This window comes from Anomalospiza imberbis, unplaced genomic scaffold, assembly GCF_031753505.1.
Source record: "Anomalospiza imberbis isolate Cuckoo-Finch-1a 21T00152 unplaced genomic scaffold, ASM3175350v1 scaffold_141, whole genome shotgun sequence".
Taxonomy (NCBI): domain Eukaryota; kingdom Metazoa; phylum Chordata; class Aves; order Passeriformes; family Viduidae; genus Anomalospiza; species Anomalospiza imberbis.
Window position 1 is genome coordinate 1405 of NW_027099776.1, and position 24299 is coordinate 25703.

Genomic DNA, 24299 nt, shown 5'->3' on the forward strand with positions numbered 1-24299 from the left:
ACCGGGATAACCCGATCCCAAACCGGGATAACCCGACCCCAAACCGGGATAACCCGACCCCAGACCGGGATAACCGCACCCCAGACCGGGATAACCTGATCCCAAAGCGGGATATCCCGATCCCAAAGCGGGATATCCCGACCCCAAACCGGGATAACCGGACCTTAAACCGGGATACCCGAAACCGGGATAACCCGACCCCAAACGCGGATAACCCGATCCCAAACCGGGATATCCCGACCCCAAACCGGGATAACCCAAACCGGGATAACCCGACCCCCAAAGCGGGATAACCCGATCCCAAAGCGGGATAACCCGATCCCAAACCGGGATAACCTGACCCCAAACCGGGATAACCGCATCCCAAACCGGGATAACCCGACCCCAAACCGGGATAACCCGACCCCAGACCGGGATAACCTGATCCCAAAGCGGGATATCCCGATCCCAAAGCGGGATATCCCGATCCCAAAGCAGGATAACCCGATCCCAAACCGGGATAACCCGATCCCAAACCGGGATATCCGACCCCAAACCGGGATAACCCGACCCCAAACCGGGATACCCCAAACCGGGATAACCCGATCCATAACCGGGATATCCCGACCCCAAACCGGGATAACCCGATCCCAAACCGGGATAACCTGACCCCAAACCGGGATAACCCAAACCGGGATATCCCGACCCCAAACCGGGATAACCCAAACCGGGATAACCCGATCCCAAACCGGGATAACCCAAACCGGGATAACCCGACCCCAAACCGGGATAACCCAATCCGGGATAACCCGATCCCAAACTGAGATAACCCGATCCCAAACCGGATAACCCGATCCCAAACCGGGATAACCCGACCCCAAACCGGGATATCCTGACCCCAAACTGGATAACCTGACCCCAAACTGGGATAACCCGATCCCAAACCGGATAACCCGATCCCAAACCGGGATAACCCGATCCCAAACCGGGATATCCCAAACCGGGATAACCCGACCCCAAACCGGGATAACCCGACCCCAAACCGGGATAACCCAAACCGGGATAACCCGATCCCAAACCGGGATAACCCGACCCCAAACCGGGATATCCCGACCCCAAACCGGGATACCCCAAACCGGGATAACCCGACCCCAAACCGGGATAACCCGACCCCAATCTGGGATAACCCGATCCCAAACGCGGGATAACCTGACCCCAAACCAGGATAACCCGATCCATAACCGGGATAACCCGATCCCAAACCGGAATAACCCGATCCATAACCGGGATAACCCGATCCCAAACCGGGATAACCCAAACCGGGATAACCCGATCCCAAACCGGGATAACCCCCCCGGACCGGGATATCCCGACCCAAAATCGGACCCCAAACCCCAAATCGGGACCTCCAACCCCAAAATCGGGTCCTTAAACCCCAAAACCGGGACCCCCGACCCCAAAATCGGGTCCTTAAACCCCAAAATCGGGACCCCCGACCCCAAAATCGGAACCCCCGACCCCAAAATCGGGTCCTTAAACCCCAAAATCGGGACCCCCGACCCCAAATTCGGGTCCTTAAACCCCCAAAACCGGGATCCTCGACCCCAAATTCGGGACCCCCGACCCCAAAATCGGACCTCCGACCCCAAAATCGGGTCCTTAAACCCCAAATTCGGGACCCCCGACCCCAAAATCGGGACCCCCCGACCCAAAATCGGGTCCTTAAACCCCAAATTCGGGACCCCCGACCCCAAAATCGGGTCCTTAAACCCCAAATTCGGGACCCCCGACCCCAAAATCGGGACCCCCGACCCCAAAATCGGGTCCTGAAACCCCAAAATCGGGACCCCCGACCCCAAAATCGGAACCCCAGCCCCAATTCGGCACCCCCCGACCCCAAATCGGGACCCTCGACCCCAAATTCGGAACCCCAGCCCCAAATCGGAACCCCCAACCCCCAAATTCGGCACCCCCGACCCCCAAATCGGGACCCCCCAAAATCGGGACCACCCCAAACCCGGGGGTCCCAAAATGGGATTTCATACCCCAAAAAAAGTTTCCCCCTCCCAAAAAAAAAAAAAAAGGTTTTTAGATTTTTTCCCCCAAAAAAAGTAATTTTTACCCGAAATAAAGGATTTTATCCCCCCAAAAAAGGATATTTTTGCTCCAAAAAAGGATTTTTTCCCCGAAAAAAATGTGGGTTTATCTCCCAAAAAAGGAAAATTTTTTTCCCCAAAGAAGGAATTTTCCCCCCCGAAGAGGATTTTTCCCCCAAAAAGAGGAATTTTTCCACAAAAAAAAGTTATTTTTCCCCCTAAAAAAAATGAGTTTTCTCCCAAAAAAGGAATTTTTACCCCCAAAAGCGGATCTTTTTCCAAAAAAAATTTGATTTTTCCCCCAAAAGAGGATTTTTTTTCCCCGAAAAAGGGACATTTTTTCCCCCAAAAAAGGGATTTTTCCCCCCAAAAAAGGAATTTTTCCCCCCAAAAAAGGGATTTTTTCCCCCAAAAAAGGGATTTTTCCCCCCCAAAAAAAGGGAATTTTTCCCCCCAAAAAAGGGATTTTTCCCCCAAAAAAGGGATTTTTCCCCCAAAAAAGGGATTTTCCCCCCAAAATGGTTTCTCCCCCCAGGGCACCCCCCCACAATTCCGGGGACCCCCCTAAACCAGGATGTCCCCACCCCCACCCCCCCCGCAGTGTCCCCTCTGGTCCCCTCCCCCACCCGGGAACTTTTCCCCACGCCCGGGGGTCCCTTTTCGGGGGGTGGGGGAGGGGCTTGGGGACAGCACAGGGTGAGGCGGGGACACGGGGGACAGAGGTGACACAACTGGGGGGCGGAGCCACCCGGGCCAGAGTCCGAGGTGGCCAAAGTCCGGCCCGAGTGGCCGCGGTCACCTGGGGGCTGGGGGGTGGGGACATCGCTGCCACCCTGCGCCGTGTCCCCAGTGTCCCCGAGGAGGTCCCCAAGGAGGTCCCCAGTGTCCCCAGTGTCCCCGAGCAGGTCCCCGAGGTCCCCGAGGAGGTCCCCAAGGTCCCCAGTGTCCCCGAGGAGGTCCCCAAGGTCCCCAGTGTCCCCAAAAAGCTCCCCGAGGAGGTCCCCAAGGTCCCCAGTGTCCCCGAGGAGGTCCCCAAGGTCCCCAGTGTCCCCGAGGAGGTCCCCGAGGAGGTCCCCAAGGTCCCCATTGTCCCCGAGGAGGTCCCCAAGGTCCCCAGTGTCCCCGAGGAGGTCCCCGAGGAGGTCCCCAAGGTCCCCATTGTCCCCGAGGAGGTCCCCAAGGTCCCCGAGGTCCCCAAAAAGGTCCCCGAGGAGGTCCCCAGTGTCCCCGAGCAGGTCCCCAAGGTCCCCAGTGTCCCCGAGGAGGTCCCCAAGGAGGTCCCCAAGGAGGTCCCCAAAGTCCCCGAGCAGGTCCCCAAGGTCCCCAGTGTCCCCGAGGAGGTCCCCAGTGTCCCCGAGCAGGTCCCCAAGGTCTCCAGTTGTCCCCAAAAAGGTCCCCGAGGAGGTCCCCAGTGTCCCCGAGCAGGCCCCAAGGTCCCCAGTGTCCCCAAAAAGGTCCCCAAGGAGGTCCCCAGTGTCCCCGAGGAGGTCCCCAAGGTCCCCACTGTCCCCGAGGAGGTCCCCAAGGAGGTCCCCAAGGAGGTCCCCAAGGTCCCCAAGGAGGTCCCCAGTGTCCCCGAGCAGGTCCCCAAGGAGGTCCCCAGTGTCCCCGAGGAGGTCCCCAGTGTCCCCGAGCAGGTCCCCAAGGTCCCCAGTGTCCCCGAGGAGGTCCCCAAGGTCCCCAGTGTCCCCAAAAAGGTCCCCGAGGAGGTCCCCAAGGTCCCCAGTGTCCCCGAGGAGGTCCCCAAGGTCCCCAGTGTCCCCAAAAAGGTCCCCGAGGAGGTCCCCAAGGTCCCCAGTGTCCCCGAGGAGGTCCCCAGTGTCCCCAAGCAGGTCCCCAAGGTCCCCAGTGTCCCCAAAAAGCTCCCCGAGGAGGTCCCCAAGGTCCCCAGTGTCCCCGAGGAGGTCCCCAAGGTCCCCAGTGTCCCCAAAAAGGTCCCTGAGGAGGTCCCCAAGGTCCCCAGTGTCCCCAAAAAGGTCCCCGAGGAGGTCCCCAGTGTCCCCGAGGAGGTCCCCAAGGTCCCCAGTGTCCCCAAAAAGGTCCCTGAGGAGGTCCCCAAGGTCCCCAGTGTCCCCAAAAAGGTCCCCGAGGAGGTCCCCAGTGTCCCCAGTGTCCCCGAGGAGGTCCCCAAGGTCCCCAGTGTCCCCGAGGAGGTCCCCAAGGTCCCCAGTGTCCCCAAAAAGCTCCCCGAGGAGGTCCCCAAGGTCCCCAGTGTCCCCGAGGAGGTCCCCAAGGTCCCCAGTGTCCCCAAAAAGGTCCCTGAGGAGGTCCCCAAGGTCCCCAGTGTCCCCAAAAAGGTCCCTGAGGAGGTCCCCAGTGTCCCCGAGGAGGTCCCCAAGGTCCCCAGTGTCCCCGAGGAGGTCCCCAGTGTCCCCAAGCAGGTCCCCAAGGTCCCCAGTGTCCCCAAAAAGCTCCCCGAGGAGGTCCCCAAGGTCCCCAGTGTCCCCAAGGAGGTCCCCAAGGTCCCCGAGCAGGTCCCCAAGGTCCCCAGTGTCCCCGAGGAGGTCCCCAGTGTCCCCGAGCAGGTCCCCGAGGTCCCCAAAAAGGTCCCCAAGGTCCCCAGTGCCCCCAAGCAGGTCCCCAAGGTCCCCCAGATCCCCAAAAAGGTCCCCGAGGAGGTCCCCAAGGTCCCCAGTGTCCCCGAGGAGGTCCCCAAGGTCTCTGAGCAGGTCCCCAAGGTCCCCAGTGTCCCCGAGGAGGTCCCCCAGGTCCCCGAGGAGGTCCCCAAGGTCTCCGAGGAGGTCCCCAGTGTCCCCGAGGAGGTCCCCAAGGTCTCCGAGGAGGTCCCCAGTGTCCCCGAGGAGGTCCCCAAGGTCTCCGAGGAGGTCCCCAGTGTCCCCGAGGAGGTCCCCAGTGTCCCCGAGGAGGTCCCCAGTGTCCCCGAGGAGGTCCCCAAGGAGGTCCCCAGTATCCCCGAGGAGGTCCCCAGTGTCCCCAAGGAGGTCCCCAAGGTCTCCGAGGAGGTCCCCAGTGTCCCCGAGGAGGTCCCCAAGGTCCCCGAGCAGGTCCCCAAGGAGGTCCCCAGTGTCCCCGAGCAGGTCCCCAGTGTCCCCAAGGAGGTCCCCAAGGTCCCCGAGGAGGTCCCCAAGGTCTCTGAGCAGGTTCCCAAGGAGGTTCCCGAGGTCCCCAGTGTCCCCGAGGAGGTCCCCGAGGAGGTCCCCAGTGTCCCCGTTCCTGGTCCCCGCGTCACAGCCGCTCCCCTGCTGGTGACAGCCGTGTGACAGCGGGGGTGGCCCTGCGTGGGGACAGGCAGGTCGTGACCCCTGACCTGGTTTTGTCCGTGTCTCTGTCCCCTGTCCCTGTCCCTGCTGTCCTGTCCCTTGTCCCCATCCCTGTCCCCTTGTCCCCGTCCCCATCCCTGTCCCTGTCATCCCTGTCCCTTGTCCCCATCCCCGTCCCCTTGTCCCCGTCCCCATCCCTGTCCCTGTCATCCCTGTCCCTTGTCCCCATCCCTGTCCCCTTGTCCCCGTCCCCATCCCTGTCCCTGTCATCCCTGTCCCTGTCCCTTGTCCCCATCCCCTGTCCCTGCTGTCCCCATCCCCATTCCTATCCCTCTCTCTGTCCCTGCCATCCCCGCCCCTGTCCCTGTCCCTGTCCGTGTCCCTGTGCCCACTGTCCCCATCCCTGTCCCTGTCCCTTGTCCCCATCCCCGCCCCTGTCCCTGTCCCTTGTCCCTGTCCCCATCCCCATCCCTGTCCCTGTGCCCACTGTCCCTGTCCCCATCCCCATCCCTGTCCCTGTGCCCCCTTTCCCCATCCCTGTCCCCGTCCCTGTCCCTTGTCCTCATCCCTGTCCCCGTCCCTGTCCCTGTGCCCATTGTCCCTGTCCCTATCCCTGTCCCTGTCCCCATCCCTGTCTCTGTGCCCTCTGTCCCCGTCCCTGTCCCTGTCCCCATCCCTGCCATCCCTGTCCCCATCCCTGTCTCTGTCCCCATCCCCATCCCTGTCCCTATCCCCATCCCTGTCCCTGTCCCCATCCCTGTCCCCATCCCTGTCCCTGTCCCTATCCCCATCCCTGTCCCTGTCCCTGTCCCCATCCCTGTCCCCATCCCTGTCCCTATCCCTGTCCCCATCCCTGTCCCCATCCCTGTCCCCATCCCTGTCCCCATCCCTGTCCCTGTCCCATCCCTGTCCCCATCCCTGTCCCTGTGCCCCCTGTCCCCGTCCCTGTCCCTGTCCTTATCCCCATCCCTGTCCCTGTCCCTATCCCTGTCCCCATCCCTGTCCCTGTCCCTATCCCTATCCTTGTCTCCATCCCTGTCCCTGTCCCTGTCCCCATCCCTGTCCCTGTCTCTATCCCTGTCCCCATCCCTGTCCCTGCCATCCCTGTCCCCATCCCCGTCCCTGTCCCTGTCCCTGTCCCCGTGCCCCCTTTCCCCATCCCTGTCCCTGTCCCTATCCCTGTCTCCGTCCCTGTCCCTTGTCCCCGTCCCTGTCCCCATCCCCATCCCCGCCCCTGTCCCTGTCCCTATCCCTGTCCCCATCCCTGTCCCCATCCCTGTCCCTGTCCCTTGTCCCCGTCCCTGTCCCCATCCCCATCCCCGCCCCTTGTCCCTTGTCCCCGTCCCTGTCCCCGCTGTCCCCCAGGGTGTCCCCAAGCCCTTCACCGAGGTCATCAGGGCCAACATCGGCGACGCGCACGCCATGGGCCAGCAGCCCATCACCTTCATCCGCCAGGTACGGCCCTGGGGACACCGCGGGGCCACCGGGCCGCTGCCACCGCTCTGCTGTCACCCGGCTGTCCCCTCGGCAGGTGACAGCGCTGTGCCTGTGCCCGGAGCTGATGAAGGACGCGTCCCTGCCCAGCGACGCCAAGGCGCGCGCCCAGCGACTGCTGGCGGCCTGCGGTGGCCACAGCGTGGGTCGGTGTCGCCTCCCCGGGAGGGGACAGCACCGGTGGCACCACGCGGGGGAGGTGACACCACGCGGGGAGGTGACACCGTCCCCTCCTCAGGCGCCTACAGCGCCAGCCCCGGCGTGCAGATGGTGCGGGAGAGCGTGGCGCGCTACATCGAACGTCGCGACGGTGTCCCCGCCAGGGCCGACGACATCTTCCTGTCCACCGGCGCCAGCGACGCCATCGTGGTACGGTGACATCGGCCACCGCCCCCGCCATCCCGGGGACACCGGGCGCCGTGCCACCCCCCGGCCGTTCCCACGGCGGGCGGCGACAAAGGGACCTTTGTGCGGCTCCGGCAGCGCGCGAGAACCGGGGGGGGGGGGTGGCACTTGTGTCCTTGGTGTCCCCACGCCTCGCTGGGGACAGTGCCAGCTCCGCCGGGGGTGGCACCGCGTTGTCCCCAAGGCCGTGCGGTTGCCGTGGTGATGGGGAGAGCGCGGCGTTGTCCCCCTCGTCGTGTCCGTGCGCCATCGCCGCCGTCCAGCTGTCCCCGAGTTCCTGTCCCCTCATTGTCCCCACCATCCTGTCCATCGTCCCCACTGTCCCCTGTGCTCACCGTCCTGTCCCCTCATTGTCCCCGTGCCACCCCAACCATGTCCCCCGATGTCCCCAGGCCCACCCCAACCTGTCCCTTCCTGTCCCCTCATTGTCCCCATGCCACCCCAACCATGTCCCCTGATGTCCCCAGGCCCACCCCAACCTGTCCCTTCCTGTCCCCTCATTGTCCCCATGCCACCCCAACCATGTCCCCTGATGTCCCCAGGCCCACCCCAACCTGTCCCTTCCTGTCCCCTCATTGTCCCCATGCCACCCCAACCATGTCCCCTGATGTCCCCAAGCCCACCCCAACCTGTCCCTTCCTTGTCCCCATCCTGTCCCCTCATTGTCCCCATGCCACCCCAACCACGTCCCCCAATGTCCGAAGGCCCATCCCAACCTGTCCCCTCAGTGTCCCCACGATGTCCCCATGTCCATGGCCTCTATCTCCACCCCAATCTGTCCCCTCACTGTCCCCTCAATGTCCTGATTCCCACCCCATCCTGTCCCCTCAATGTCCTGATTGCCACCACAACCTGTCCCTCATCATCGTCATGTCCACACAATGTCCTGATCCCCTCCCCACGGTGTCCCCTCATTGTCCCCACGATGACGCCATGATTCCCATCCAAACCTGTCCCCTCAACGTCCCCATGATGTCCCCACGTCCCCATGACCTCTATCTCCACCCCAACCTGTTCCCTCACTGTCCCCTCAATGTCCTGATTGCCACCCCAACCTGTCCCCACATTGTCCCCTCCCTGTCCCGATTCCCACCCCCTGATTGTCCCCTCGCTGTCCCCATCCCACCCTGTGACTGTCCCCTGATTGTCCCCTCCCTGTCCCCTGACTGTCCCCTCTGGGTGTCCCCTGACCATGCTGAAGCTGCTGGTGTGGGGCTCAGGCGCGTCGATCCCACAATGTCCCCTGACTGTCCCCTCACTGTCCCCCACCCCACCCCCTGATTGTCCCCATCCTCTCCCCTCGCTGTCCCCTCCATGTCCCGATTCCCATCCCCTGACTGTCCCATGATTGTCCCCATTTCTGTCCCCTCACTGTCCCCTCCATGTCCCGATTCCCATCCCCTGACTGTCCCATGATTGTCCCCATCTCTGTCCCCTCACTGTCCCCTCCATGTCCCGATTCCCATCCCCTGACTGTCCCATGATTGTCCCCATCCTCTCCCCTCACTGTCCCCTCCATGTCCGGATTCCCACCTCCTGACTGTCCCATGATTGTCCCCATCTCTGTCCCCTCGCTGTCCCCTCATTGTCCCGATTCCCATCCCCTGATGGTCCCCTCATTGTCCCCCTCTCTGTCCCCTTATTGTCCCCCATCCCACCCCCTGATTGTCCCCATCCTCTCCCCTCACTGTCCCCTCCATGTCCCTATTCCCATCCCCTCATTGTCCCCCTCTCTGTCCCCTTATTGTCCCCCATCCCGCCCCCTGATTGTCCCCATCCTCTCCCCTCACTGTCCCTTCCATGTCCCGATTCCCATCCCCTGATTGTCCCCCTCTCTGTCCCCTCATTGTCCCCCATCCCACCCCGTGACTGTCCCCTGACGGTCCCCTCTGCGTGTCCCCAGAGCATGCTGAAGCTGCTGGTGTGGGGCTCGGGCGCGTCGCGCACGGGCGTGCTGATCCCGGTGCCGCAATGTCCCCTGATTGTCCCCTCGCTGTCCCCCACCCCGTGACTGTCCCCTGACGGTCCCCTCTGCGTGTCCCCAGAGCATGCTGAAGCTGCTGGTGTGGGGCTCGGGCGCGTCGCGCACGGGGGTGCTGATCCCGGTGCCGCAGTACCCGCTGTACTCGGCGGCGCTGGCCGAGCTGGACGCGGTGCAGCTCGGTTATTTCCTGGCCGAGGAGCGCTGCTGGGCGCTGGACGTGGCCGAGCTGCGCCGGGCGCTGGCCGAGGGCCGGCGGCGCTGCTGCCCCCGCGTGCTCTGCATCATCAACCCCGGCAACCCCACCGGTAAACGGGCTGGGCGCGGGGCCATGGGGCGTGATGTGTGGGGCGGGACATCGGGGATGGGATCCGGGGGGTGGGACAGCTGGGGTGGGATCCATGGGGTCCGTGGGGTGGGACAGCTGGGGTGGGATCCATGGGGTCCGTGGGGTGGGACAGCTGGGGTGGGATCCATGGGGTCTGTGGGGTGGGACAGCTGGGGTGGGATCCATGGGGTCCGTGGGGTGGGACAGCTGGGGTGGGATCCATGGGGTCTGTGGGGTGGGACAGCTGGGGTGGGGACCTTGAGGTGGGATCCGTGGGGTGAGATCAGTGGGGTGGGATCCATGGGGTCTGTGGGGTGGGACAGCTGGGGTGGGATCCATGGGGTCTGTGGGGTGAGATCAGTGGGGTGGGATCCATGGGGTCTGTGGGGTGGGACAGCTGGGGTGGGGACTGTGAGGTGGGATCCATGGGGTGAGATCCATGGGGTGGGATCCATGGGGTGGGATCTGTGGGGTGGGGGTCGTGGGGTGGGATCCATGAGGTCTGTGGGGTGGGATATCTGAGGTAGGATCCATGGGATGGGATCCATGGGGTGGGATCTATGGGGTGGGATATCTGAGGTGGGATCCATGGGGTGGGATCCATAGGATAGGATCTATGGGGTGGGATTCATGGGGCGGGATATATGGGATGGGATTTATGAGGTCTGTGGGGTGGGATATGTGAGGTGGGATCCATGGGATGGGATCCATGGGTGGGATCCGTGTGCTGGGATCCGTGGGGTGGGATCCATGGGATGGGGTATCTGAGGTGGGATCTATGGGATGGGATCTATGGGTGGGATCCATGAGGTCTGTGCGGTGGGATCCATGGGGTGGGATGAGATGGGACACCTGGGCTGGGATCCATGGGGTGGGGACCATGGGATGGGATCCATGGGATGGGATCCATGGGTGGGATCCGTGTGCTGGGATCCGTGGGGTGGGATCCATGGGATGGGGTATCTGAGGTGGGATCTATGGGATGGGATCTATGGGTGGGATCCATGAGGTCTGTGCGGTGGGATCCATGGGGTGGGATGAGATGGGACACCTGGGCTGGGATCCATGGGGTGGGGACCATGGGATGGGATCCATGGGATGGGATCCATGGGGTGGGATCCATGGGGTGGGATCCATGGGATGGGATCCGTGCGGTGGGATCCGTGTGCTGGGATCCATGGGATGGGATCCATGGGGTGGGATCCATGGGATGGGATCCATGGGATGGGATCCGTGTGCTGGGATCCGTGGGGTGGGATCCATGGGATGGGGTATCTGAGGTGGGATCTATGGGATGGGATCCATGGGTGGGATCCATGAGTTCTGTGAGGTGGGATCCATGGGGTGGGATGAAATGGGACACCTGGGCTGGGATCCATGGGGTGGGGACCATGGGATGGGATCCATGGGATGGGATCCATGGGATGGGATCCATGGGGTGGGATCCGTGGGGTGGGATCCGTGTGCTGGGATCTGTGGGATGGGATCCATGGGATGGGATCCGTGTGCTGGGATCCGTGGGGTGGGATCCGTGTTCTGGGATCCGTGGGGTGGGATCCGAGTTCTGGGATCCGTGTTCCGGGATCCGTGTGCTGGGATCCGTGGGGTGGGATCCGTGTTCTGGGATCCGTGTTCTGGGATCCGTGTGCTGGGATCCGTGTTCCGGGATCCGTGGGGTGGGATCCATGGGGTGGGGACCATGGGGTGGGATCCGTGGGGTGGGATCCGTGTTCTGGGATCCGTGGGGTGGGATCCGTGTTCCGGGATCCATGGGGTGGGATCCGTGTGCTGGGATCCGTGTTCTGGGATCCCTGTTCTGGGATCCGTGTGCTGGGATCCGTGTTCCGGGATCCGTGGGGTGGGATCCATAGGGTGGGATCCATGGGGTGGGATCCGTGTTCCGGGATCCGTGGGGTGGGATCCATAGGGTGGGATCCATGGGGTGGGATCCGTGTTCTGGGATCCGTGGGGTGGGATCCATAGGGTGGGATCCATGGGGTGGGATCCGTGTTCTGGGATCCGTGTGCTGGGATCCCTGTGCTGGGATCCGTGTTCCGGGATCCATGGGTGGGATCCGTGGGGTGGGTGCCCAGGGGCGCGCAGGCTGGGGTGAGACCCCGGGGTGTCCCAGGCCAGGTGCAGAGCCGGGAATGCATCGAGGACGTCATCAAGTTCGCCTACGAGGAGAAGCTTTTCCTCATGGCCGACGAGGTGGGTGGGGCCGACCGGGGCGCGTCCCCCACTCCCGGGAAAAGCCCGGAATTCCGGGTGACATCCCGGCATGTCCCCCCACCCCAGGTGTACCAGGACAACGTCTACGCCGAGGGCTCGGCCTTCCACTCCTTCAAGAAGGTCCTGATGGAGATGGGGCCGCCCTACTCGGACTCGGTGGAGTTGGCCTCCTTCCACTCCATCTCCAAGGGATTCATGGGAGAGTGAGTCCTGGGAATGCCGGGATTGTCACCTCCCAGCCCGCCCCGCCTGGCGGCCGAGGTCCCCACGGGTCCCACGAGATGTGGGACGGAGGTGCCACCACCCCAAGGGTCTCCTGGGGGTGGGATTGGGGTCATGGATTGTCACGGATGTCATGGATTGGGGATGGAGGTGCCACCACCACCCCATGGATATCATGGATTGGGGATGGAGATGCCACCACCACCCCAAGGGTCTCCTGGGGGTGGGACTGGGGTCATGGATTGTCATGGATGTCATGGATTGGGGATGGAGGTGCCACCACCACCCCATGGATGTCATGGATTGGGGATGGAGGTGCCACCACCACCCCATGGATGTCATGGATTGGGGATGGAGATGCCACCACCACCCCAAGGGTCTCCTGGGGGTGGGATTGGGGTCATGGGTTGTCACGGATGTCATGGATTGGGGATGGAGATGCCACCACCACCCCATGGATCTCCTGGGGGTGGGATTGGGGTCATGGGTTGTCACGGATGTCATGGATTGGGGATGGAGATGCCACCACCACCCCATGGATATCATGGATTGGGGATGGAGGTGCCACCACCACCCTATGGGTCTCCTGGGGGTGGGATTGGGGTCATGGGTTGTCATGGATGTCATGGATTGGGGATGGAGATGCCACCACCACCCCATGGATCTCCTGGGGGTGGGATTGGGGTCATGGGTTGTCACGGATGTCATGGATTGGGGATGGAGATGCCACCACCACCCCAAGGATCTCCTGGGGGTGGGACTGGGGTCATGGATTGTCACGGATGTCATGGATTGGGGATGGAGATGCCACCACCACCCCATGGATCTCCTGGGGGTGGGATTGGGGTCATGGGTTGTCACGGATGTCATGGATTGGGGATGGAGATGCCACCACCACCCCATGGATGTCATGGATTGGGGATGGAGATGCCACCACCACCCCAAGGGTCTCCTGGGGGTGGGATTGGGGTCATGGGTTGTCACGGATGTCATGGATTGGGGATGGAGATGCCACCACCACCCCATGGATGTCATGGATTGGGGATGGAGGTGCCACCACCCCATGGATCTCCTGGGGGTGGGATTGGGGTCATGGGTTGTCATGGATGTCATGGATTGGGGATGGAGGTGCCACCACCCCATGGATCTCCTGGGGGTGGGATTGGGGTCATGGATTGTCACGGATGTCATGGATTTGGGATGGAGATGTCACCACCACCCCATGGATGTCATGGACTGGGGATGGAGATGTCACCACCACCCCATGGATGTCATGGATTGGGGATGGAGATGCCACCACCACCCCATGGATGTCATGGATTGGGGATGGAGATGCCACCACCACCCCAAGGGTCTCCTGGGGGTGGGACTGGGGTCATGGGTTGTCACGGATGTCATGGATTGGGGATGGAGGTACCACCACCCCATGGATCTCCTGGGGGTGGGATTGGGGTCATGGATTGTCATGGATGTCATGGACTGGGGATGGAGATGCCACCACCACCCCATGGATGTCATGGATTGGGGATGGAGGTGCCACCACCACCCCAAGGATGTCATGGATTGGGGATGGAGGTGCCACCACCACCCCATGGATCTCCTGGGGGTGGGATTGGGGTCATGGGTTGTCACGGATGTCATGGATTGGGGATGGAGATGCCACCACCACCCCATGGATGTCATGGATTGGGGATGGAGGTGACATCGGATGTGGATGTTGAGATTCCATGGATGACATGTCTTATCCATGGATTCCCATCCCAAACCCCCATCCACGGATCCCATCCATGAATCCCACCCACATCTCCCATCCGTGGGTCCTTCTCCATAGGTTCCTATCCATGGATCCTTCTCCATAGGTTCCCATCCATGGATCCCATTCATGGGTCCTTCTCCACAGATCCCATCCATGGATCCCATCCCAAACCCCCATCCATAGGTTCCCATCCATGGATTCCATCCACGGATCCTTCTCCAGAGGTTCCCATCCATGGTTCCCATCCATGGATCCTTCTCCATAGGTTCCCATCCATGGATCCCATCCCAAACCCCCATCCACGGATCCCATCCATGGATCCTTCTCCAGAGGTTCCCATCCATGGATCCTTTTCCATAGGTTCCCATCCATGGTTCCCATCTATGGATCCTTCTCCATAGGTTCCCATCCATGGATCCCATCCCAAACCCCCACCCACAGATCCCACCCACGGATCCCACCCACGGATCCCACCCACACCTCCCACCGACGGATTCCACCACCAGCCCCACCCCCACCCCCACCCCTCCTCCCGCCGATCCCACCCCCGCTCCCGGCTCCCCCCGTGCCGCGCGGCTGCCTATCCCGATTCCGGCGGTGCCGATCCCGGCGTGTCCGTGGGCAGGTGCGGGCTGCGTGGCGGCTACGTGGAGGTGGTGAACCTGCACCCCGAGGTGAAGGCGCAGCTGGCCAAGCTGGTGTCCGTCCGGCTGTGCCCGCCCGTGCCGGGACAGATGGTCCTGGACATCGTCATGGACCCGCCCAAGCCCGGAGAGCCGTCCTACGAGCGCTTCCAGGCGGTACGGAGCGGCGGGATTTGCGTTGGGATTGGGATGGGATCCATGGGATCCGTGGAGTGGGATCCATGGGGCGGGATCCGTGGGGAGGGATCCATGGGGTGGCATCCATGGGGTGGGATCCATGGTCATGGACCTGCCCAAACCTGGAGAGCCGTCCTACGAGCGCTTCCAGGCGGTACGGAGCGGCGGGATTGGCGTTGGGATTGGGATGGAATCCATGGAATCCATGGGGTGGGATCCATGGTGTGGCATCCATGGGGTGGGATTCATGGTCATGGACCTGCCCAAACCTGGAGAGCCGTCCTACGAGCGCTTCCAGGCGGTACGGAGCGGCGGGATTGGCATTGGGATTGGGATGGGATCCATGAGATCCAAGGGGTGGGATCCATGGGGTGGGATCCATGGTCATGGAACTGCCCAAACCTGGAGAGCCGTCCTACGAGCGCTTCCAGGTGGTACGGAGCAGCGGGATTGGCATTGGGATCGGGATTGGGATGGGATCCATGGGATCCATGGGGTGGGATCCATGGGGCGGGATCCATGGGGTGGGATCCATGGTCATTGAACTGCCCAAACCTGGACAGCCGTCCTACGAGCACTTCCAGGCGGTACGGAGCGGTGGGATTGGCATTGGGATTGGGATTGGGATGGGATCCATGGGGTGGGATCCATGGGGTGGGATCCATGGTCATGGACCTGCCCAAACCTGGAGAGCCATCCTACGAGCGCTTCCAGGCGGTACGGAGCGGCGGGATTGGCATTGGGATCGGGATTGGGATGGGATCCATGGGATCCATGGGGTGGGATCCATGGGGTGGGATCCATGGGGTGGGATCCATGGGGCGGGATCCATGGTCATGGACCTGCCCAAACCTGGAGAGCCGTCCTACGAACGCTTCCAGGCGGTACAGAGCGGTGGGATTGGCGTTGGGATCGGGATTGGGATGGAATCCATGGGATCCAAGGGGTGGGATCCATGGGGTGGGATCCAAGGCGTGGGATCCATGGGGCGGGATCCATGGTCATGGACCTGCCCAAACCTGGAGAGCCGTCCTACGCGCGCTTCCAGGCGGTGTGGAGCGGCGGGATTGGCATTGGGATTGGCATTGGGATTGGGATGGGATCCATGGGGTGGGATCAGTGGGGCGGGATCCAAGGGGTGGGATCCATGGGGTGATATCCATGGGGTGCGATCCATGGTCATGGACCTGCCCAAACCTGGACAGCCGTCCTACGAGCGCTTCCAGGCGGTACGGAGTGGCGGGATTGGCATTGGGATCCATGGGATCCATGGGGTGGGATCCATGGGATGGGGTGGGATGAGATCCAAGGGATGGGATCATTGGGATGGGATCCATGGTCATGGACCTGCCCAAACCTGGAGAGACATCCTACGAGTGATTCCAGGCGGTACAGAGCGGTGGGGTGGGATTGGGATTGGGATGGGATCCATGGGGTGGGATCCATGGGATGGGATCCGTGGGATGGGATCCATGGGATGGGATCCGTGGGATGGGATCCATGGGGTGGGATCCGTGGGATGGGATCCCACATCTGTTCTACGAGCACTTCCAGGCGGTACGGAGCGGTGGGGTGGGATTGGGATTTGGATGGGATCCGTGGGATGGGATCCATGGGATGGGATCCGTGGGATGGGATCCGTGGGATGGGATCCATGGGATGGGATCCGTGGGATGGGATCCATGGGATGGGATCCGTGGGATGGGATCCGTGGGATGGGATCTGTGGGATGGGATCCATGGTCATGGATCCACCCACATCTGTTCTACGAGCGCTTCCAGGCGGTACGGAGCAGTGGGGTGGGATTGGGATGGGATCCGTGGGATGGGATCCATGGGATGGGATCCGTGGGATGGGATCCATGGGATGGGATCCGTGGGATGGGATCCATGGGGTGGGATCTGTGGGATGGGATCCCACATCTGTTCTACGAGCACTTCCAGGCGGTACGGAGCGGTGGGGTGGGATTGGGATTGGGATGGGATCCGTGGGATGGGATCCATGGGATTGGATCCGTGGGATGGGATCCGTGGGATGGGATCCGTGGGATGGGATCCATGGGATGGGATCCATGGGGTGGGATCTGTGGGATGGGATCCATGGGATGGGATCCGTGGGATGGGATCCGTGGGATGGGGTCCATGGGATGGGATCCGTGGGATGGGATCCGTGGGATGGGATCCATGGGATGGGATCCGTGGGATGGGATCCGTGGGATGGGATCCATGGGATGGGATCCATGGGGTGGGATCTGTGGGATGGGATCCATGGTCATGGATCCACCCACATCTGTTCTACGAGCGCTTCCAGGCGGTACGGAGCAGTGGGGTGGGATTGGGATGGGATCCGTGGGATGGGATCCATGGGATGGGATCCGTGGGATGGGATCCGTGGGGTGGGATCCATGGGGTGGGATCTGTGGGATGGGATCCCACATCTGTTCTACGAGCGCTTCCAGGCGGTACGGAGCGGTGGGGTGGGATTGGGATTGGGATGGGATCCGTGGGATGGGGTCCATGGGATGGGATCCGTGGGATGGGATCCGTGGGGTGGGATCCATGGGGTGGGATCTGTGGGATGGGATCCCACATCTGTTCTACGAGCGCTTCCAGGCGGTACGGAGCGGTGGGGTGGGATTGGGATTGGGATAATGGGATAACGGATGGGATGAGGTGGGATGGGATAATGGGATAATGGATGGGATGGAATTGAATTGGGATGAGATAATGGGATAATGGGATAATGGGATAATGGGATAATGAGATAATGGGATAATGGGATAATGAGATAATGGGATAACGGCGTAATGAGATCATGAGATAATGAGATCATGAGATAATGGGATTATGGGATAATGGGATCATGGGATAATGGGATCATGGGATCATGGGATAATGGGATAATGGGATAATGGCGTAATGAGATAATGAGATCATGAGATAATGGGATAAGGGATAATGGGATAATGGGACAATGGGATAATGGGATAATGATATAATGGGATAATGGGGAAAGGGGATGGGATGGAATGGAATTGGGATGAGATAACGGGATAATGGGATAATGGGATAATGAAATAATGGGATAATGAGATAATGGGATAATGGGATAATGGGATAATGGGATAATGGGATAATGGGATAATGGGGAAAGGGGATGGGATGGAATGGAATTGGGATGAGATAACGGGATAATGGGATAATGGAATAATGAGATAATGGGATAATGGGGTAATAGGGTAATGGGATAATGGGATAACAGGATGGAATGGAATGGAATTGAATTGGAATGAGATAATGAGATAATGGCACAATGAGATGATGGAATAATAGGATAATGGGATAATGGCATAATGAGATAATGGGATAATGGGGTAATGGGATAATGGGATAACGGGATAATGGGATGGAATGGAATGGAATTGAATTGGAATGGGATAATGGGATAATGAGATAATGGGAAAATGGGGTAAGGGGATAATGAGATAATGGGATAAAGGGATAAGGGGATAATGGGAAAATGGGATAATGGGATAATGAGATAATGGGATAATGGGATAATGGGGTAATGGGATAATGGGGTAAGGGGATAATGGGATAATGGGAAAATGGGAAAATGGGATAATGGGATAATGTAATGGGATCATGAGATAATGGGATCATGAGATAATGGGATAATGGGATAATGGGATAATGGGATAATGGGATAATGAGATAATGGGATAATGGGATAATGGGATAATGAGATCGTGAGATAATGGGATAATGGGATAATGAGATAATGGGATAATGGGCTAAGGGGATAATGGGATAATGGGACAATGGGATAATGGGATAATGATATAATGGGGTAATGGGGAAAGGGGATGGGATGGAATGGAATTGGGATGAGATAACGGGATAATGGGATAATGGAATAATGAGATAATGGGATAATGGGGTAATAGGGTAATGGGATAATGGGATAACAGGATGGAATGGAATGGAATTGAATTGGAATGAGATAATGAGATAATGGCGCAATGAGATGATGGAATAATAGGATAATGGGATAATGGCATAATGAGATAATGGGATAATGGGGTAATGGGATAATGGGATAATGGGATAATGGGATGGAATGGAATGGAATTGAATTGGAATGGGATAATGGGATAATGAGATAATGGGAAAATGGGGTAAGGGGATAATGAGATAATAGGATAAAGGGATAAGGGGATAATGGGAAAATGGGATAATGGGATAATGGGATAATGAGATAATGAGATAATGGGATAATGGGATAATGGGGTAAGGGGATAATGGGACAATGGGAAAATGGGATAATGGGATAATGTAATGGGATAATGGGATAATGGGATAATGGGATAATGGGATAATGAGATAATGGGATAATGGGATAATGAGATAATGGGATAAGGAGATAATGGGATAATGGGATGATGGGATGATGGGATAATGGGGTTAGCGGATAATGGGGTAATGGGATAATGGGAAAATGAGATAATGAGATCATGGGACAATGGGATAATGGGACAACGGGACAATGGGGTAACGGGATAACGGGACAACGGGACAATGGGGTAACGGGATAACGGGACAACGGGACAATGGGATAATGGCACGGTGGGATGGGGCGGCGGGTCGGGCGTGTCCCGGCGCAGCATTCCCACGGCTGCGCGTCCGTCGCGCAGGAGAAGGAGGCGGTGCTGAGCGCGCTGGCGGAGAAGGCGCGGCTGACGCAGGAGATGTTCAACCGCACGCCGGGGATCCGCTGCAACCCCGTGCAGGGCGCCATGTACGCCTTCCCCCGCATCGACCTCCCGCCACGCGCCCTGGCCGCCGCCCAGGTCCGCGCCGGGAACGCCGGGATCCGCGCCGGGAACGGTGGCACGGGCGGGGTCCAAACCGGGAGGTGGGGGGCATGGGCGGGATCCCAACTGGGATGGGCGGGATCCCAGCTGGGATGGACGGGATCCCAACTGGGAGATGTTGGGATGGACGGGATACAAAATGGGATGGACAGGATCCCAACTGGGATGGACGGGATCCCAACTGGGAGATGTTGGGATGGACGGGATCCCAGCTGGGATGGGAAGGATCCCAACTGGGAGATGTTGGGATGGACGGGATCCCAACTGGGATGGGAAGGATCCCAACTGGGAGATGTTAGGATGGACGGAATTCAAACTTGGATGGACAGGATCCCAACTGGGAGATGTTGGAATGGACGGGATCCCAACTGGGATGGGCGGGATCCCAACTGGGAGATGTTGGGATGGACGGGATCCAAAATGGGATGGACGGGATCCCAACTGGGACATGTTGGAATGGATGGGATCCCAACTGGGATGGGCGGGATCCCAACTGGGAGATGTTGGAATGGATGGGATCCCAACTGGGATGGACGGGATCCCAACTGGGAGATGTTGGGATGGATGGGATCCAAAATGGGATGGACGGGATCCCAACTGGGAGATGTTGGAATGGATGGGATCCCAACTGGGATGGACGGGATCCCAACTGGGAGATGTTGGAATGGATGGGATCCCAACTGGGATGGGCGGGATCCCAACTGGGAGATGTTGGGATGGACGGGATCCCAACTGGGATGGGAAGGATCCCAACTGGGAGATGTTGGGATGGACGGGATCCCAACTGGGATGGGAAGGATCCCAACTGGGAGATGTTAGGATGGACGGAATTCAAACTTGGATGGACAGGATCCCAACTGGGAGATGTTGGAATGGACGGGATCCCAACTGGGATGGGCGGGATCCCAAATGGGAGATGTTGGGATGGGCGGGATCCCAACTGGGATAGACAGGATCCCAACTGGGAGATGTTGGGATGGACGGGATCCAAAATGGGATGGACGGGATCCCAACTGGGAGATGTTGGAATGGATGGGATCCCAACTGGGATGGACGGGATCCCAACTGGGAGATGTTGGAATGGATGGGATCCCAACTGGGATGGACGGGATCCCAACTGGGAGATGTTGGAATGGACAGGATCCCAACTGGGATGGACGGGATCCCAACTGGGCATGGACGGATCCCAACTGGGAGATGTTGGGATGGACGGGATCCAAAATGGGATGGACGGGATTCCAACTGGGAGATGTTGGAATGGATGGGATCCCAACTGGGATGGACGGGATCCCAACTGGGAGATGTTGGAATGGACAGGATCCCCAACTGGATGGACGGGATCCCAACTGGGATGGACGGGATCCCAACTGGGATGGACGGGTTCCCAACTGGGATGGGCGGGATCCCAACTGGGAGATGTTGGGATGGACGGGATCCCAACTGGGATGGGCGGGATCCCAACTGGAGATGTTGGGATGGACGGGATCCCAACTGGGATGGACGGATCCCAACTGGGAGATGTTGGGATGGATGGGATCCCAACTGGGATGGACGGGATCCCAACTGGGAGATGTTGGGATGGATGGGATCCAAAATGGGATGGACGGGATCCCAACTGGGAGATGTTGGGATGGATGGGATCCCAGCTGGGATGGATGGGATCCCAACTGGGATGGGCGGGATCCCAAATGGGAGATGTTGGAATGGATGGGATCCACACCGGGAATGTGGGGATGGATGGAATCCAAACTGGGAATGTTGGAATGGGCAGGATCCCAACTGGGAGATGTGGGAATGGATGGGATCAACCCCGATCCAACGTGAGGCTGGGTGGGATCGATCCCGGGAGTTGTGGGACTCACCGGGATCGATCCCGGGAATTGTGGGACTCACCGGGATCGATCCCGGGAATTGTGGGACTCACCGGGATCGATCCCGGGAATTGTGGGACTCACCGGATCGATCCAGGGAATTGTGGGACTCACCGGGATCGATCCCGGGAGTTGTGGGACTCACCGGGATCTATCCCGGGATCGATCCCGGGAATTGTGGGACTCACCGGGATCGATCCCGGGAAGTTGTGGGACTCACGGGATCGATCCCGGGAGTTGTGGGACTCACCGGGATCGATCCCGGGATCGATCCCGGGGAATTGTGGGACTCACCGGGATCGATCCCGGGAATTGTGGGACTCACCGGGATCGATCCCGGGAATTGTGGGACTCACCGGGATCGATCCCGGGAATTGTGGGACTCACCGGGATCGATCCCGGGAATTGTGGGACTCACCGGGATCGATCCCGGGAGTTGTGGGACTCACCGGGATCGATCCCGGGAGTTGTGGGACTCACCGGGATCGATCCCGGGAATTGTGGGACTCACCGGGATCGATCCCGGGAATTGTGGGACTCACCACGATCGATCCTGATCCATGTGGGGTGTGTGGGATCAGCCCTCGGCCCCCTGCGGAATGGGATCCCCCATTTTTCCGACCCCGTCCCCCATCCCGAATTCCCAGGAGAAGAAGCAGGCCCGGACATGTTCTTCTGCATGAGGCTCCTGGAGGAAACCGGGATCTGCGTTGTCCCGGGAAGCGGCTTCGGACAGAAGGAAGGCACCTACCACTTCCGGTGGGTTCCTGGGAGATCCCATCCCAAATTCCCTGTTCCTGGGAGATCCCACCCCAAATTCCCTGTTCCTGGGATCCCCAACCCCAAATTCCCAGTTCTTAGAAGATCCCCCATCCCAAATCCTCCAATCCCCAAATTCCCCATCCCAAATCCCCAAACTCCCCCATCCCAAATTCCAGATCCCCAAATCCCCCATCCCAAATTCCCAAATCCCCAAATCCCAAATCCCCATCCCAAATTCCCAAATCCTTCATCCCAAATCCTCAATCCTCCCATCCCAAATTCCTAAATCCCCCATCCCAAATTCCCAAATCCCCCATCCAAATCCCCAAATCTCCCAAACCCAAATTCCCTGTTCCTCTACCCCAAATCCTCAAATCCCCCACCCCAAATCCCCAAATCCCACCCCAAATTCCCAAATCCCCCCATCCCAAATTCGATCCTAAATCCCCAAATTCCCCCATCCCCAATCCCCAAATTCCCCCTTCCCAATTTCCCAAATCCCCAAATCCCCAATTCCCCAAATTCCCCCATCCCAAATCCTCAAATCCCCCAACCCAAATCCTCAAATCTCCCAAACCCAAATCCCCCCATCCCAAATCCTCCGTCCCAAATCCTCAAATCCCCCACTCCAAATCTCCAAATCCCCCATCCCAAATCCCAAATCTCCCCCCAAAATCCCCAAATCCTCAAATCCCCCACCCCAAATTCCCAAATTCCCAAATCTCCCCATCCCAAAATCCCCCAGCCCAAATCCCCAATTCCCCAAACTCCCCCATCCCAAATTCTCAAATCCCACACCCCAAATTCCCCCATCACAAATCCCCAATTCCTCCCATCCCAAATCTCCAAATTCCCAAATCCCCCATCCCAAATCCCCAAATCCCCCATCCCAAATCTCCAAATTCCCAAATCCCCCATCCCAAATCTCCAATCCCCCATCCCAAATTCCCCAATTCCCAAATCCCCCATCCCAAATCCCCAAATCCCCCATCCCAAATCTCCAAATTCCCAAATCCCCCATCCCAAATCCCCAAATTCCCATATCCCAAATCCCAAATTCCCCAATTCCCAAATCCCCCATCCCAAATCCCCAAATTCCCAAATCCCCCAAATTCCCATATCCCAAATGCCCAAATTCCCCAAATCCCAAACCCCCCAATCCCCATCCCGGCTTTTCCTTGTCCACAACTTTTGGAATTCCTGGGGCAAAAACTTTTGGGTTTTATGCCCTTTATTTTTTGGTGTTTTCGGGGCAATTTTGGGACAACCGTCCCGGAACTTTTTTGGGGGTGGATTTCCGGGGGGGGGGGAATCCCGGCCCGCTTTTCCCACATTTTTTTGGGGTTCGTTTTTCCCGCCAGGATGACCATCCTGCCGCCCACGGAGAAGCTGAAGATCCTCCTGGAGAAGCTCGGCGCCTTCTACACCAAGTTCGTCAAGGAATTCTCTTAACGAGGGCGGCCACGCCCCGCCTCTGTCACCTCCGGCCACTCCACACCCTGCAATTCCCACCGGGAATTGCGCGTTTTTGGTTCTTTCGGGAATTCCGGGGCAGGTTTCCCCCACCAAGGTGTCCCCAAATAAAGGACGGTGACGAGCGGCGCCCCGGGGCTGGGATTTGTGGGAGGGAGATTTTAGGGGATGCGGGGAATTTTTGGGAATGCGGGGGGGAGGTTTGGGGTCAGGGGAATTCCGGAACGTGCTGTCCTTGGGAATTCCGGCTCCTCAAATCCTTGGGAATTCCAGCTCCAATCCTTGGGAATTCCAGTTCTTCCACCCCGTGGGAATTCCAGTTCCTCAAATCCTTGGGAATTCCAGCTCCAATCCTTGGGAATTGCAGTTCTTCCACCCCCTGGGAATTCTAGTTCCTCCATTCCTTGGGAATTCCAATTCCTCAAATCCTTGGGAATTCCAGCTCCAATCCTCGGGAATTCCGTTCCTCCAATCCTTGGGAATTTTGGCTCCTTCAACCCTTGGGAATTCCGGCTCCAATCCTTGGAAATTCCTGCTCCAATCCTTGGGAATTCAAGCTCCACTAACCCTTGGGAATTCCAGTTCTTCCAAAACTTGGAATTCCACTTCCACCAAGCCTTGGGAATTCCAGCTCCTCCAATCCTTGGGAATTCCAGCTCCAATCTTTGGGAATTCCAGCTCGTCCAATCCTTGGGAATTCCAGTTCTTCCAATCCTTGGGAATTCCAGTTCTTCCAATCCTTGGGAATTCCAGCTCCAATCCTTGGGAATTCTGGCTCCTCCAGC

At 59.3% G+C, this 24299-nt stretch overlaps 1 protein-coding gene across 2 annotated transcripts; it reads left to right on the plus strand.

The window, feature by feature from the left end:
• The first annotated feature begins 6643 nt into the window (after positions 1-6643).
• On the plus strand, positions 6644-23512 carry LOC137466109 (alanine aminotransferase 2-like). 2 transcript variants are annotated; one of them, XR_010994991.1, is made up of 10 exons: positions 6644-6751; positions 6828-6936; positions 7029-7159; positions 9241-9484; positions 11636-11715; positions 11803-11939; positions 14340-14514; positions 19229-19384; positions 21927-22038; positions 23403-23512. XR_010994991.1 is itself a non-coding variant. In XM_068178006.1 (10 exons), exons 1-10 carry the CDS (start codon positions 6719-6721, stop codon positions 23491-23493), a joined length of 1269 nt encoding a protein of 422 aa, XP_068034107.1. In that variant the 5' UTR covers positions 6644-6718; the 3' UTR covers positions 23494-23512. The 2 variants fall into 2 exon arrangements, 1 of the variants encoding a protein (XP_068034107.1); XM_068178006.1 differs by having other exon boundaries at positions 19229-19388; positions 21930-22038.
• The last annotated feature ends 787 nt before the right edge of the window (positions 23513-24299 follow it).

Excerpts from the sequence above, each read along its gene's own strand:
- LOC137466109 (XM_068178006.1), top strand. The coding sequence starts at position 6,719 with ATGGGCCAGCAGCCCATCACCTTCATCCGCCAG. Across the intron at positions 6,937-7,028 it reads CTGCGGTGGCCACAGCGTGG|GCGCCTACAGCGCCAGCCCC; the intron begins GTCGGTGTCGCC and ends TCCCCTCCTCAG. Across the intron at positions 19,389-21,929 it reads CCTGGCCGCCGCCCAGGTCC|AAGAAGCAGGCCCGGACATG; the intron begins GCGCCGGGAACG and ends AATTCCCAGGAG.